The 14,509-nt window shown below is 40.6% G+C and overlaps 1 protein-coding gene across 1 annotated transcript; it reads right to left on the minus strand.

The window, feature by feature from the left end:
- Window positions 1–2,850: 2,850 nt before the first annotated feature.
- On the minus strand, window positions 2,851–7,620 carry CHCHD2 (coiled-coil-helix-coiled-coil-helix domain containing 2). The gene is made up of 4 exons (XM_049638746.1): window positions 7,455–7,620; window positions 4,867–5,116; window positions 3,919–4,069; window positions 2,851–3,152 (listed from the first exon to the last, which is right to left on the minus strand). Exons 1-4 carry the CDS (start codon window positions 7,502–7,504, stop codon window positions 3,142–3,144), a joined length of 462 nt encoding a protein of 153 aa, XP_049494703.1. The 5' UTR covers window positions 7,505–7,620; the 3' UTR covers window positions 2,851–3,141.
- Between the last annotated feature and the right edge of the window lie 6,889 nt (window positions 7,621–14,509).

Below are 14,509 nucleotides of genomic sequence, written 5' to 3' on the forward strand. Positions count from 1 at the left end.
CAGGAACAGCATGAGGTGACCAGTCTTCCCTCTGGAGCTCCTTTGGCCTCCAGGCCCAGAGGAGATAAAGCCAGCCTTGACGGGAACACATTCACTTCTCTGGGAACAGTGTCTATATGCTGAGAGCAGGGACCTGAGGAGAAACTGGCGCACCCACACTGTAGCCCCAGTGTCCACAGGGGCCCACTCAGGAACGGTTTTTGTGGCTGACCTGCAGAATGCAGACCTTAAAGGTTAAGGAACATCCCCTTCAGGAATCCATCTCTGATCTGCCTCCATGGTTTCATCCTTAACCCATTTAGTTTTCAGCCTGTGGTCTATTGGGAGGAGGTCCGTGTGCCAGGAAAAGCATATGAGCTCTGACAGGGTGCCCCTTTGGGCTCTTTGAGTGAGGGCCCTCATCAGTATGATTCTACCTTAAGAGGTTGACAGAATTGGAAATAATGTATGCAACATGCTGACACTGACGTATTGCTCTCTCTCATTCTAAAGCTACCTTTTTTCTTTTTTTTTTATTAAAAAAATTTTTTTTAATGTTTATTTATTTTTGAGAGAGAGACAGAATGTGAGCGGGGAGAGGGCAGAGAGAGGGAGACACAGAATCCAAAGCAGGCTCCAGGCTCCGAGCTGTCAGCACAGAGCCCAATGCGGGGCTCGAACCCCCAACCAAGAGATCATGACCTGAGCCGAAGTCAGATGCTTAACCAACTGAGCCACCCAGGTGCCCCTAAAGCTACCTTTTTTCAAACCCCTAATTCTAATATACCAAATGAAGGGAGGGCTAATACAGTGCTTCACACAGAGGCTGAGCCCACAAGCACCCATTTGATTAGCATTTCACAAAGCACTTGCACATTCTCACTTGGACCCCAAAACTCTGGTATTAAGGCAATTTTAAAGAGAATGTGACTTGCTCAAGGTCATGAAGTAGGTAAGGAAGGCCTAGATGAACCCCAGGTATGGGCCCAAGAGCTCTTTCCTTTATTCATGCTGACCATCTATTTCTTTCACTCCTGGGAAACACTGCTTGATTTCTATATAAACGGGCACTGGGAAGGACTTTGGGTCTACTACGCATTAAGGCCTCTGCTTAACTGAGATGCAACATCTGGCTCCAATGATGAAAACACCTCAATTTCCTTTCACTTACTGTAAGCTCCCACCTCCTCTTTTTGTGGTCCTGATGCAAAGCTGTAGAGTGGACTTGTGCTTTATACTTTCAATGCTTAACAAAATCCCTTCTGAACTCAGGGCAAAGGGCCAGTGCATCTAGTGGATTATTCCCTGTGCCCATCTCTGGGTAGCCCTGGCTCCTACAAGGGAGAGGCCAGGCCAGCCAGACTCTTGCATTTTATTGATGTCAATGGTTCATTTTCCTTTGGTTCATTGATTCAACAATAAACTATTTGGCTAGTCACCATACGCCATCGGCCCTTGGACATAAGGGGCATTAACACTATGAACTCACATACTTCCAGGGAAAATGGACAAAGGAGCCCACAGATGAATCCAGAAGCAAATATGCTGGGGTCTTGCCGGTTGTGAACTGTCTGTGGTAATTCAGGCAAGGTGGTCTTGGTCACTTTCAGGAACTCGACAAGAGTAGGGCATTCTAAGAACACAGCTGAGAACAGGAGGCAGCGGGCAGCAGGCAGCAACTGACTAAACTCAATACCATTTTACTCACAGGTCTCTGAATCTTATAGATGGGGGAAAAAATCAGCCTTGAAAAGGTGTATTTGGAAGTTGGAAAACTGCAGAGCACAATGTAGACTGGAGGTCAACTCCAAGCAAATGAATTTTTGAGTTGTGAGAAATGGAGCTCAGTTCATTTTTAAAAACGATGCACCCCAAATTGAGTCTATCTCCTTAAGGCAACATGGAATGGGCAGTTGCAATGAGCTTGAGTCTTTCAAGAAAGGGTAACTACAGTACCTTACAGAAGAAAAACATTTGCAGGGGAACTGCAAAAGACAATGGTTTTCATCTCTGACCAATTAATTGGACAGATCAGCGGTTAGGACATGTGCTGACCTGGCCACAGGAATCCACTTGTAATGGGGTTTATTCCTGTTTCCTTTATCACTCAGTCGATTAGAAGTATTATTTTAAACAGTTTCCTGTTACTGCTCAGTTTAAGAAACACTGACCTTCCAACTGGAGCTTTTTTTTTTTTTTTAGTTTATTTATTTATTTTGAGAGTATGCATGGGAGGGGTAGAGAGGGAGAGATTCCCAGACAGGCCCCATGCTGTCAGCACAGAGCCCGACGCAGGGCTTAATCCCACGAACTGAGATCATAAACTGCACTGAAAGCAACAGTTAGATACTTAAAACTGACTCAGCCACCCCCCACCTCCCCAGAACCCTCTTAACGAGCACTATGTTTGCTAGTGAGCTACTCCTTACATAACTACTTTTCTACAAAAGCTCCTCAGGGAATTGTCAGATCCTCCAGGTGGATGCTAACTTATTTTGGTGGTTGTTCATTTATTTTTGAAGGAAAGAGAGACAGAGTGTGAGTAGGGGAGGGGCAGAGAGAGAGGGAGACACAGAATCCGAAATGGGCTCCAGGCTCTGAACTGTCAGCGCAGATCCTGACGTGGGGCTTGAACTCACAAACCACGAGATCATGACCTGAGCTGAAGTCGCTGAAGTCGGTCGCTTAACCAACTGAACCACCCAGGAGCCCCAGGTGGATGCTTATTTAATACTGAGACTACGAAGTAAATAAAGACATGTTGAGACAATTGTGTTCTTTTGCAAAATGCGTATGTTCAACATGTATATACTGTACCTAATTTATAATCTTCAAAACCACATCTTAAAAGGTCACTTAAAAGACGCCACATTCTGGGAGAAAATCACTTTATTCTAATTAATTCACAATGTCACAAAAGCTGGTTTAAGGAGGCACACGAACATCTGCCCAGTTCCAAACTCAAAACTATCTCACAATGAACTTCTATGCAGTAAGAATACCTGTTTTCATTCCAATTCTGAAGAAAGCTGTATTTAATGATAGAGGAGAGGTTTAACTGGTGGTTTTACACTTTATTTCTTCACTATCAGTTATATTTTTATGCTAAATTAACTTGGTCATGGGAGATGATTTTTCATATCTTCAACTTGAACTTCTTGATTAGGCTAATCCTGCAAATAGAAAAGGTAAGTTAGAAGAACAATAGCTGTACCTTCTTAGCAAAGCAGAAGCCCTCCAAATGATAAAAAGAGGGATAAAAGCCCAAGGTTATCAGTTCATGCTTGAAAATGAAAATAAGCATTTTAATAGATGGTGAATTCTTAGGTTGATAGGAGGAAATTATGTAAAAACAACTTCACTGTCAACATTCTACACAGCCCAAATATCAGAGTTGCACTGAGGGATTTAAGAAACTCTTCTCTCTCAAATCAGGTGTGGGGAATGCCAACAACACATGAGTCTTTATGTCCATTCTTGGACTTTGGTGAAAATGGAATGTAATTTTCTATTCACAGCTTTATGGCTAGATCACTTACATCCCATAACCAGAACAAGACCTGACACACTAATCTATACCCACTTACAGAAGAATGAGATTCAGAACATTACTGGTAAAAGCTTATGACTAGAAACCTCTGGACCAGTCCTTTGTTAGAAGAGTTAGATTATTTTTAGCATAATGTAAACCAAATCTCCTCTAACTTGTCAAATTAATTTATTAAACACAGACTCCCAAAGTTCTCTAGGGTCCAGGAGTACCATGCTGTGAACTGAGCAGATGCAGTTTTTTTTTCTCAATATATGAAATTAATTGTCAAACTGGTTTCCATACAACACCCAGTGCTCATCCCAAAAGGTGCCTTCCTCAATACCCATCACCCACCCTCCCCTCCCCGAGCAGATGCAGTTTTAATCACAGATTGATGCATCACCTACCATTTGCAAATCTGCACTGTTTCAGCACCTCGCTGAAACCTTCACAAAGCTTAAGGTCACCCTGATTCTGGGCACACTCCAGGAACTGTTTCATCTCATAGTGGCAGGGGCCAAACTGCTGCTGGTATGCTGGCTGGGTTCCCTGAGGCTCCTGCAAAGGCATAACATTCAGGACCATTGAGAAAGGAAATTAGATCTAGACCTGAACAAAGAACAGTATCTAATGTCTTTGAGGCCAACTGGGGAACCATAACTAGAACCAGAATGCAAATTCAAGTCTCCATCTAATAACAATGAAAGTGAAAAACTTTAAGGCAGAAAGCAAATGGGCTTTAACAAAATTCCAGTTATAATCAGAAAGATTCAAGAACAAACATGCAAATAAAGTGAAATGGTTATGTGCATACCTAAATACCAGTGGGGGGGTTCAGTGAAAAGTTTCATGAATGACAAAGTGAAACTATTACAGAAAAATAGATGGATGAGTGTCAAATATACCAGAAACACAACAGAGTATATATTCAAGCCCATCAGAGGAGAAAATTCACATACTTCAAAAAAGAGGGGCAGTGGGCAAATAACAGATAAAAGATCAGAAAACAGCACAGAGCTATTAAAGAGATTTTTAAATACTTAACTAAGATGGAGACTGAATTAGTTAAGAGTCACCAAGACAAATTCCTTAAAATAAGGGGAAAATGGCTGTTTTTCAGTGGATCAGGTTGAACTGCTATTCTACTCCCTGGGAACAAATACAATTTGTACAGTACTTGATGCTGCTGGCCTAAGGCACTAACTCAGCTGCCAAATGTGACTTTTGATAACCCGTTTTCTGTTAACAGCACTGTGGATTCTAAAATCACAGACAGTACCTATATTATATGAATTTACAAATAACTGGTTTTTCCCATAATATACCACTGGAAAACAAAATGCATAAAATCCTACCTGGTAAGTGATGTCAGGCCTTGAAGGCTCAGCATTACTTCCTCCACCGAAGCCCCCAGTGATGGCATGACCTAGCGTGTGCCCGACGGCAGAGCCCACAGCCACGCCAGCTGCGGTGGTTGCCATCTGGGCCATCAGACCTGGCTGCCGGGGTGCAGCAGCAGGTGAGCCAACAGCAGATGGTGGAGCTGCCGCCGGCGGCTGAGCGGCTGGCGCAGGTCTGGGTGCGGCTCTCATCTGAGGTGCCCGGCTGTGAAAGAAAAGAACACAAAGTATGAAGTTCACACTTCCTACCAGGATTCAAATTGTCAGCTTAAAGAAACTGTACCTTGACCCCTGAACAACCCACGTTTGAACTTGCGGGTCCACTTATATGTGGATTTTTTCTGATAACTACAGTGTAGTACTGCATGATTTCTTAGTAACATTTTTTCTCTAGCTTACTTTATTGTAAGATTACAGTATTATAATATATATAGCACACAAAATACACGTTAATCAACTGTTTATATTTTTGGTAAGGCTTCCAGTCAACAGTAGGCTAACAGAAGTTAGGTTATTGGGGAGTCCAAATTTATTCACAGATTTGACTGTACCGGAGGTAAGTGCCCCTAAACCATACATTGTTCAAAAGTCAAATGTAAATGAAAATAAACTTCAGGATCTTCATTTTTAATTCTTAAATACAAATACTCTATGCAAACCAGAAAACTTTACAGAACACAATTCCCAGAACTATTTACATCATTTTGTCTCTTTAACCTTTTAAGGTTATAATCACCAAGTATAAACTATCTTTGCCTGCTTTTTGCATTTCTATGTATTCGTATACCCTAGAGTAGCTTTACAGAACACAGTTATTCCAATACCTCATAAAAATCATAAAATATTAAGAGTTTAAAAGGTCTTTAGAGAATCCACCCATTCAGATACTAGGGTTAAGTATCATTGTAGGTGCTGGGAATCGACCTGTTAAAAGACAAAAACCTCTGCCTTCATGACACTATTGAGGGATCAATTAATATGTCATGTAGTATTAGGTAAAAAATATTAAGAGAGGGAGAACATGTGGGACTTGGCAATTTTAGGTCAAGTGAGGCTAAGTGTAACTGAGTTGGTATCATCTTAGTAAACATATGCAAATAGTCATATGGGGGAAATAATACAATCTAATTCCTTCATTTCAGATTAGGAAACCGAAGACCAGTAAATAGGAGCGACTTGCCTGAACTGTTACACCAAAATTTCAATTGTATCCCATCCCGTAGGACATTGAGATGCTTTCAGCATTTTCACTAACATGTCCTGCACTGCTTTAAAAATCTTCACATGTTATATTCCCTCTGCACATTTTTAGATAGTTTCCTTGGGAGCTCTTCAACCAAATAAGGCTAGGTCAGAAAAGCTAATGACTTTGCTTCCAATCAGGTGGCATCTGGCATCACTTTACAAAAATGTGGTTTTCTGTCCTTTGGTGAGAAGCTTCTTTCCATTAAGTGAACTGCTTCCCTACACTCCTAGCATCCTGTGTGAACACAATCCACCTTACTGCTGGAAAGCAATGTGGTACTGGGCTAAACGTCCTAAACTGGCCACTGGAAAACTGTGGTCAGACCTGGCTTTCCTACTTACTGGTAGCATAACCTTGGACAAATCACTTATTCTGAGTCTCCAGTTTCCTGATTTCCGTAAAACAGGAATAACATCTATCCCTAAGGTTAAAGTATAACTGGAAGTACATCTTAAAAGTATTTTATGAACTGAGCCTTGGTGGCTCGGTCAATTAAGCGGCTGACACTAACTTCTGCTCAGGTCATGATTTCACAGTGGTGGGATTAAGCCCCATCAGGCTCTGCGCTAGCAGCACGGAGCCTACTTGGGATTCTCTCTCTCCCTCTCACTGCGCCTGCCCTGCTCGCTCTCTCTCAAAATAAATAAACTTAAAAAAAAAATTAAAATATTTTATGAACTAAAAAACATCATGTACGTGTGAGGCTTTAGGAACTACGTCCCTGACTGGGCTGAGTCCCTGGAACGCTCATTGCTGGTGCTCAAAGATTATTCAGTTTATTGAAATGAGATCATTTTCCTGATTTTACTACCTTTCTCCAACACTGGTTTTTGGTTTTTGTTTTTTTCTGCTACTTTTAAAGTTTCAGCCTGTTTACACTTACATATATCCACTTCTTTGGAGGACTTGCCCATTTTAACTTAAAATGAGCTTTAGGCGCACTTGGCTGCCTCAGTCGGAAGAGCGGGTGATTCTTGATCGCCGGGATCCTGAGTTCGAGTCCCATGTTGGGTGTAGAGATTATTTAAATAAACTCAAAATACTTTTCAAATGAGCTCTACAGTATTTTCAGTAATAACTCACGGACACGCGAAATTAGAAAGTTTGCCACTAACGGGATACCTAGCCAAAGCCCATTTACAACCAGCTTGCGGCGGGTGGGGACGCACCAAGGCCGCAGCATTTACAGCGGCCTCCACGAGCCTCCGCCAGCCTCCACCAGGCGGCGGCGAGGCCTACTGCGGCCTCCGTGTGCGTCACGGCGCCGGCAAGGCCCCAAACCCCGCGGTGGTCTCACCTGGCCGGAGGGGCCATGCGGGAGGTACGGCTCCGACTTCCACGCGGCATGGCAACTGCAGGGCGGATCGGCGTCTAGAAACGCAAGACTCTGCGGAGACCCCGGCGGCTTCTGCGAGCTGGTGAGCGGAAAACGGGGGGCGGGCTTGGCCTCCGCGCGCGACCAATCAGTGCCCAGGCAGAGGCCTCTCGATCACCGACGTCTCCGCGTGCCCTGAAGGTCACTGGAAGAGCAGGACGTCATGGCGGCGCGTCGTCGTACGCGGTTAACGTCATGAGCTCCGCCCCAGGTTCATTTAGGAGACCGGAAGTGCCTGAGGTTACTCTGCAAGTGTACTTCCAGCTTGGTGCTAGTCTGAGCCGCTAGCTGTTTGCTTTGTAGGGTATGAGCACCGTCGCACTTCTTTCAAATATATGGTAGACAGATCCAGCCTTGGGAGCGAGGCAGATTATCTGGCGTTCTGCAACTGGACCTTAGGCAAATTAACTTTTCTCAGCATTAAGGTTATTTATTTGGATATTTTTTTGAGGCACAGTGTGGGCACACAATGTGAACTGAACCAAGGAAACTGAAAACCTTAGGCAACACCGACAAAGCTGAGTTTATTCTATTTGTATTTCTCTTCTTTGTGGACTCAGGCAACAAGTTAAGATCAGATCGTAATAATGCCTTACACTTATGTATTACTATATAGTTTCAGACCCTTTTCGTTATGTCATAGAACTTGTGCCCATAATTGGGATAGTATTTATTCACTATTAATAAAAATGTTCTGAATGATTTCCAAGTGCTAGCTAGGTTCTACAGATAAGATACAGCACCAAATAAAACAAGACTACCTTCGTGGAATTTAAAGTTTGAGGAGAGACAGAAACGTCTACGTAAATCAGGTAGTGGTGATATGAAGCCAAAGTATGGTGAGTGAGATGGGGAGCTAGAAACCGGAGAGGGCAGGAACTCTTGGAAGAGTTAGTATTTGAGGGGCGCCTGGGTGGCGCAGTCGGTTAAGCGTCCGACTTCAGCCAGGTCACGATCTCGCGGTCCGTGAGTTCGAGCCCCGCGTCAGGCTCTGGGCTGATGGCTCGGAGCCTGGAGCCTGTTTCCGATTCTGCGTCTCCCTCTCTCTCTGACCCTCCCCTGTTCATGCTCTGTCTGTCTCTGTCCCAAAAATAAATAAAAAACGTTGAAAAAAAAATTAAAAAAAAAAAGTTAGTATTTGAATAGACTGCTTGAGGAAGCAGGGAAACAAACAAAATGTTTATCAAGGGTAATGGCATTCCAGGTAGAGGGAACAGCAATTGCGAAGTCCCCACGGTTGTAGGTTTTAGTGATTGTCGATGTGACATACTTATAACAGTAACGTTTTAGGGCCTCTGCAGTAGTGGAAAAGTTGGTTAGTGGTATTTCTTTTTTTTTTTTTTTTTTTTAATTAATTATTATTATTTTTTTTTTTTGGTTAGTGGTATTTCAAGGATGGCTTCATGGGAAGGTCCTTGGGATGGGATGGGATTTATGGAGGAGAAAAGGAAAGGTGGACCCTCCATTTCTGCTAGGGTGTCAAACAGAAAATTTCCCCTTCCACCAGAGGTTAGTAGTTTTTCCAGTGAAAGCACATTGTTTCCAGTAACAGCAGAATGTTTGTGGAACCGAATGGTAAATAATGCAGTAACCTTTCATGAAAAAGTTTTATTTTCACAGAACTATAATGAAAGCTTTACAAATGATATGACATTGTATTTGTCTTTGGATAATTCATAAGCAGAGACGGAGTAAAGGAGCCCTATAAAGGACATCCTAGCAGAAGAGCTTGAATGAGCATAACTTTGGACAATTAAGACAGGTATCCAGAACAGAGACAATTTTAATCATACCTGGCTAAGTTGTTAATTCTTACATTGAGGAAAGAATATTAGGTATTTGTACAAGGTTATTTTGTAATAGTAAAGGATTGGAAACAACCTAAATTCTTGTCAGTATAATACTGGTTTTTAAAAAAGGCACAGCACACAATATGCAGCTATAAAAAGGAATAAAAAAGCCTCTCTGTTATTATTAGTATGAAAGATACCAAGAGAAACTGTCAAGAGTAAAAAGGCAAGAGGCAGAATTGAATGTACTGTGCTGTGTAACATGGAGAGAAAAGACTATTAATATGCATAAACTATCTGCAGCTGTTAACACTGCTAACACGAAACACTGTTAGTTGCCTTCAGGAAGTAGGACTGGGTGGCTGTAGCACAAGGTGGGACTTTTACTGAAAACATTTTCTATGTTTTGGATTCTGAAACAGTTAATATATTACCTCTACTCAAATACAGATTAAGAACATGTAAAAATTAAAACTAATAAAAACAGGAATTGAAAAAAAATTTCAGAATTCTGCTACATATCATTTGTAGTTGGCCAGGATAAATATGCTGAAGTTCCCTCTTTAGTAAAATGTATGTAACAACTTCTCATTCCATAGTGATTTCAGTCATTCTCAACAAATTCACAGTGATCAAAATTTGAACAAAGAACTCTTGCAGGCATTGTTACAGATATTTGATGCTGACATTTGGATGAATGGACTCCTGATGACTACAATAAAATTTTACCCAAATTAGGCTGTAGATAGCAGAAGTTTTAAAATTGTGCAGATCTGTTCCAGAAATTCCACAGAAATCCAGGAATTCAAGAAACACTCATGAATGTGGAAAGAAATTAGCTATAAAGATGTTTAACAAATTCCATAAAGTAGGGAAAACTAGTAAGTATCCTACAATACAGAAATAAAGTTATGATATATACACATGAAATGCTATGCAGCTATTTAAAGTATTATGAAAGAATATCTGACATGAAAAGTATCTTCATAGTGTATCAAGGGAAAGAACAATTACAAAGTAGTATACATAGTAGGTTTGTATTGAGAAAGTTCATGTATTTTTAAAGGCTGGAATTATGTACACTCAAGTAGTGATGTTATCCACTGGGTATTGATTTCCTTTTTTTTGTTTGTTTGGTCATATTTTCCAATTTGTCTAAAATGAACATCCTTAAACTAATTAAACATACCATGGTGGTTTAAAATACATCCACAGATTCTTAGACACTCCCTTCAAAAAGTGGAGCCTAATTACTCTCCAACCTCATGACCCTAAGCTAGAACCACCTTGTTAGCCACTTCTGAATTCTGCAATCCCAGAAACTGAGATATGTTGCTTTAAGTCACTAAGTTTTTGAGTAATTACACAGCAATAGGTAACTAATACACAATTTCTACAGTTACTATATTTAAACTGTAAAGGTTCTAGTATCTAAGGTGAGCAAAATCTAGTTAGAACATCTAATAGAGTGTTGCTTTAACATGACTTGTGTCTGTCTGGGTATGCTGTACTTTACAGCAAGAATTGTGTAGGAACTGAGATGTTTAAGACATTAAGGTCCTTGCACTCTAAATGTAGTTTTTCCTTTGGCTAACAAAGACATATGATTACAGTGCCTTGCACATACCAGACAAAAAAAGAATGAACCAGTTAGTGAATTTTTAACTGTTGATCTAAAAATACAAAATACAAGTGGTTAGGAGGTTAAGTGGTTATGAAGTTCTAAGGATTTCAAAGGAATGGCTATTCACTGTGGATGAAAGATTCAGGGAGAAAGTGGCACTTAAAATTAAGTACAGGTGGAATTTGTTTTAGAAAGATTAAAATTACAAAGGGGAAAAGGGCATGGTAAGTAGGACAGCACAGATTGAAATAAAGCAGAATCAAATATGGAGGACAGAAGATCTGTGTCAAGATCCAGAGTATGTTTTTGGAAGTTGTAGTACAAAATTTAAGAAAATCCAAGAGATGACTTCCAGGACAATATAAGGAATCTAGGCTTTTTATCCTACAGGATTAGAGCAGTCATTGAGGGTTTTTATATATTTAAAATGGTCTTTGGAGGGGTGCCTGGGTGGCTCAGTCGGTTGGGTGTCCAACTTCAGCTCTGGTCATGATCTCAGTCTGAGTTCGAGCCCTGTGTCAGGCTCTGTGCTGACAGCTCAGAGCCTGGAGCCTCCTTCAGATTCTGTGTCTCCCTCTCTCTCTGCCCCTCCCCCACTCATGCTCTGTCTCAGAAATAAATATTTAAAAAATTTTTTTGAAAACAAATAAAATGGTCTTTGGAAGATTAATCTGCATATGGTGTGTGAGACACAGCAGAATAGGGGTAAGGGAAAAAAAATCGAAGGCTAAGACGGTGACAATGGGAATACTACTAATGATGTGAGTGCCATGCTCACTCTGGCAGCACATATACAACAATCATGTGAGTGCCTTTGTATACCAGGCACTAAGAGCTTTACATGTATTATTTTATTTACACCTCACAAAAACTATTTCTTAAAGTTTATTTATTTAGAGAGAAGAAAGTGAACATGGGGGAGGGGCAGAGAGAGAGCATCCCAAGCAGTGACACTGCAGAGACCAACATAGGCCCAAACCCATGAATCATGAGATCATGACCTGAGCCAAAACCAAAAGTCAGACGCTTAACCCATTGAGCCACCCAGGCACCCACACCTCACAAGAACTCTTTAAGTAAGTACTGTTTTATCCCCATCTTATGGATATGGAAACAGATACTTGGAGTTTAAGCTATTTGCCCAAGTTCACACAGGTGTTTGACTCCAAAGCCAGAATTCCTATTACAGCACACCGTCTGGAGACATTTTAAAAGAATGAATGCAGTGAATGAAAGAATTGAAGACTGACCAGAGAGGAAGGAGATTCTGTTTTGTAAACTTAAAAATACTTACTATTTATTGAGTACCTCTTACATACTTAATTGTGTGAGATGTTTTATATATTTAATCTATAATCCAGTGTGGTAAGGTAATCCAGTATCATTCCATTTTACAAATGAGAAACTCGAGGCTTGGTGTAACTTGAAAAGCGTGCTGAATGCCTCAAAAGCGTGCTGAATGCCACAGCGATGAACAGCCAGAAGATTAAAATTCAGGCTGCTCCTGATCTGTTTCTAAAGAAACATTTTCAGTTTCAACTATGATTACAGCGAGGAAACCTTTCTATCTCAGTTTTAGGAGCAAAGTTTGAAGTGATAAAAATAGCCAAAGATACGGGAGCTCTGACTTTTGGGTGGTTGTATTCCTGTACCAATGCCGTTGTTCTTCAGAAGGTACTTGCGGAGGATACTGCTGGATTGTCCCCCCCGGGTGGCTTTACTTTAATTGTATGAATTTGCCAGGGCACTGTTAATATTACTGTACTTTTTAACTTAATGAAATGTTCGTGAGTTCAAGTATTGTCTGTTTCTGTGTAAAAACTAATTTAAACTTATATGGAAACGTGAAAAAATGACATTCTAGGGCTTTGCTACACAAAATGTAGCCTTGAGGATCACCAAAGCAGCAGCATCTAGATGCTTGTTAGATGCATAATGGCTGCATTTGGCAAGGGATACTTTCTGCTTTTCCGTAGAGGGATAACCTGTTAGGTTCTTTTATTCTTAATACTATTTCCTTTCTTGTGCCTTTAAGGCTTCTGGATGCTACTCAGTCTTTTCATAACAGGTGCAGCACTATTTTTCAGGATATCTTAAGGAGAAAATAATATTCTTTAGGCCACAGAAGCCTTTCAAAAATGTTTTTATGCAGAGCAGATACTAGGATGCACTATTCAAATCCAAATACTAGTTTATAGCTTGTTGTTGCTTTATAACCAAAAATAGTACAGGCTACCAACAAATGGGATTAGGTAACAAATTCCACATGAAAAACTAATGTCTAAGATTCTGGGTACTGCTAATTTAGGTTACAAGTTCAAGACCTTAATCTTTATATGAAAAGTACTTGAACTTTTGACACAGTGTAGTTTGGTATCACCGCATTAGAATGGTACAGTGCCTGTCAAAGTTTGACCTCTGGATTATCTGTGTATCACTTGTGAACTAAGAAATACATATTGCAGGGTCTCACCCCAGACCTATTAAATCCAGGACTAGGTTTCGAAACCAGCCATCTGTTTGAACAAGCCCTCCACGTGATCCTGATGCACACTAAAGTTGGGGTAATACTGGAATAGTGGTTCTGGTACAGTCAATTTATAGTAAGTTTTCCATCACTAGTTTGAATGCATTTCCACCTGATCAAGTTTGAAAATGCATGAATGTTGGAAACAGAACACTAAAATAATGAAACTCAACCTTTATGCCTGGAGATAAGTGCATCTATGACTAAGCCCGTGAATTATACAGAAATTATGTATTTCACAGCTGTAGTTCAAAGTTATTGCACATACTTGATTACTATACGTTTGCGAGATTATTTATAAACTTTGTATAACCTTAAACTTTTTATAGAACTACATTTTTATAAGTATGCAAGTGAAAATAAAACTTGTTTGCCTGAAAAAAATAAATAAATAAAAAAAATAAAAAAATAAAAATAAAAAAATAAAATTCAGGCTGCTCCTTCCAGTACGCACCATCCTTCTCTCCTAACCAAGGACTCACCATTGGGTGCAGAGGCCTAAGGAATGCAGACTGAAGAGAAAGACAACCACCCTGATGTATTCTGCATACTTTTTAAACCACATCTCAACTCTCATCGTTGGAGCTGAAGTTTGTGGGTGGTACTGCACCACAGAATATTGTGTACAATAGAGGAAAACTGTGATGGTGGAATGAATGAAGGCTTTTGAGTATCTGCTATACCTGGTCTTCTTTGTAACCAGCTGGATGACCTCTGAAGAGTGATTTGAACTCCTTTGCCTCAGAATCCCCTCTACAAAATGGGAGACAGCAGCGTCCACATGAAAGGACTGTTGTGGGATCAGCAGTGCGGAGAATCTAGCAACTGTTCAGTATACACTCTTACAACTTAAAATATTCCTATTCTGGCAAACAAATATTAAACCTGCACACTGCATCTATGACAGGGGGTTGAAATCTTGCACACATTCCTCTCTTTGTTCTCCCCCTATTACACATTAAGATGAACTCAAATATTTGTATATTTGAAACGAGTTACCGTAGCAACTGAAAAAAAAAAAAAAAACCCAGAAGAG

Source organism: Panthera uncia, chromosome E3 (assembly GCF_023721935.1).
Source record: "Panthera uncia isolate 11264 chromosome E3, Puncia_PCG_1.0, whole genome shotgun sequence".
NCBI lineage: Eukaryota > Metazoa > Chordata > Mammalia > Carnivora > Felidae > Panthera > Panthera uncia.

Bases quoted from the DNA above. Each gene is read 5' to 3' on its own strand.
- CHCHD2 (XM_049638746.1), bottom strand. From the start codon at position 7,504: ATGCCGCGTGGAAGTCGGAGCCGTACCTCCCGCATGGCCCCTCCGGCC. The intron at 5,117-7,454 runs GTGAGACCACCG...TTTCTTTCACAG, and splicing joins CGCATGGCCCCTCCGGCCAG to CCGGGCACCTCAGATGAGAG. The intron at 4,070-4,866 runs GTAGGATTTTAT...ATGCCTTTGCAG, and splicing joins GGCCTGACATCACTTACCAG to GAGCCTCAGGGAACCCAGCC.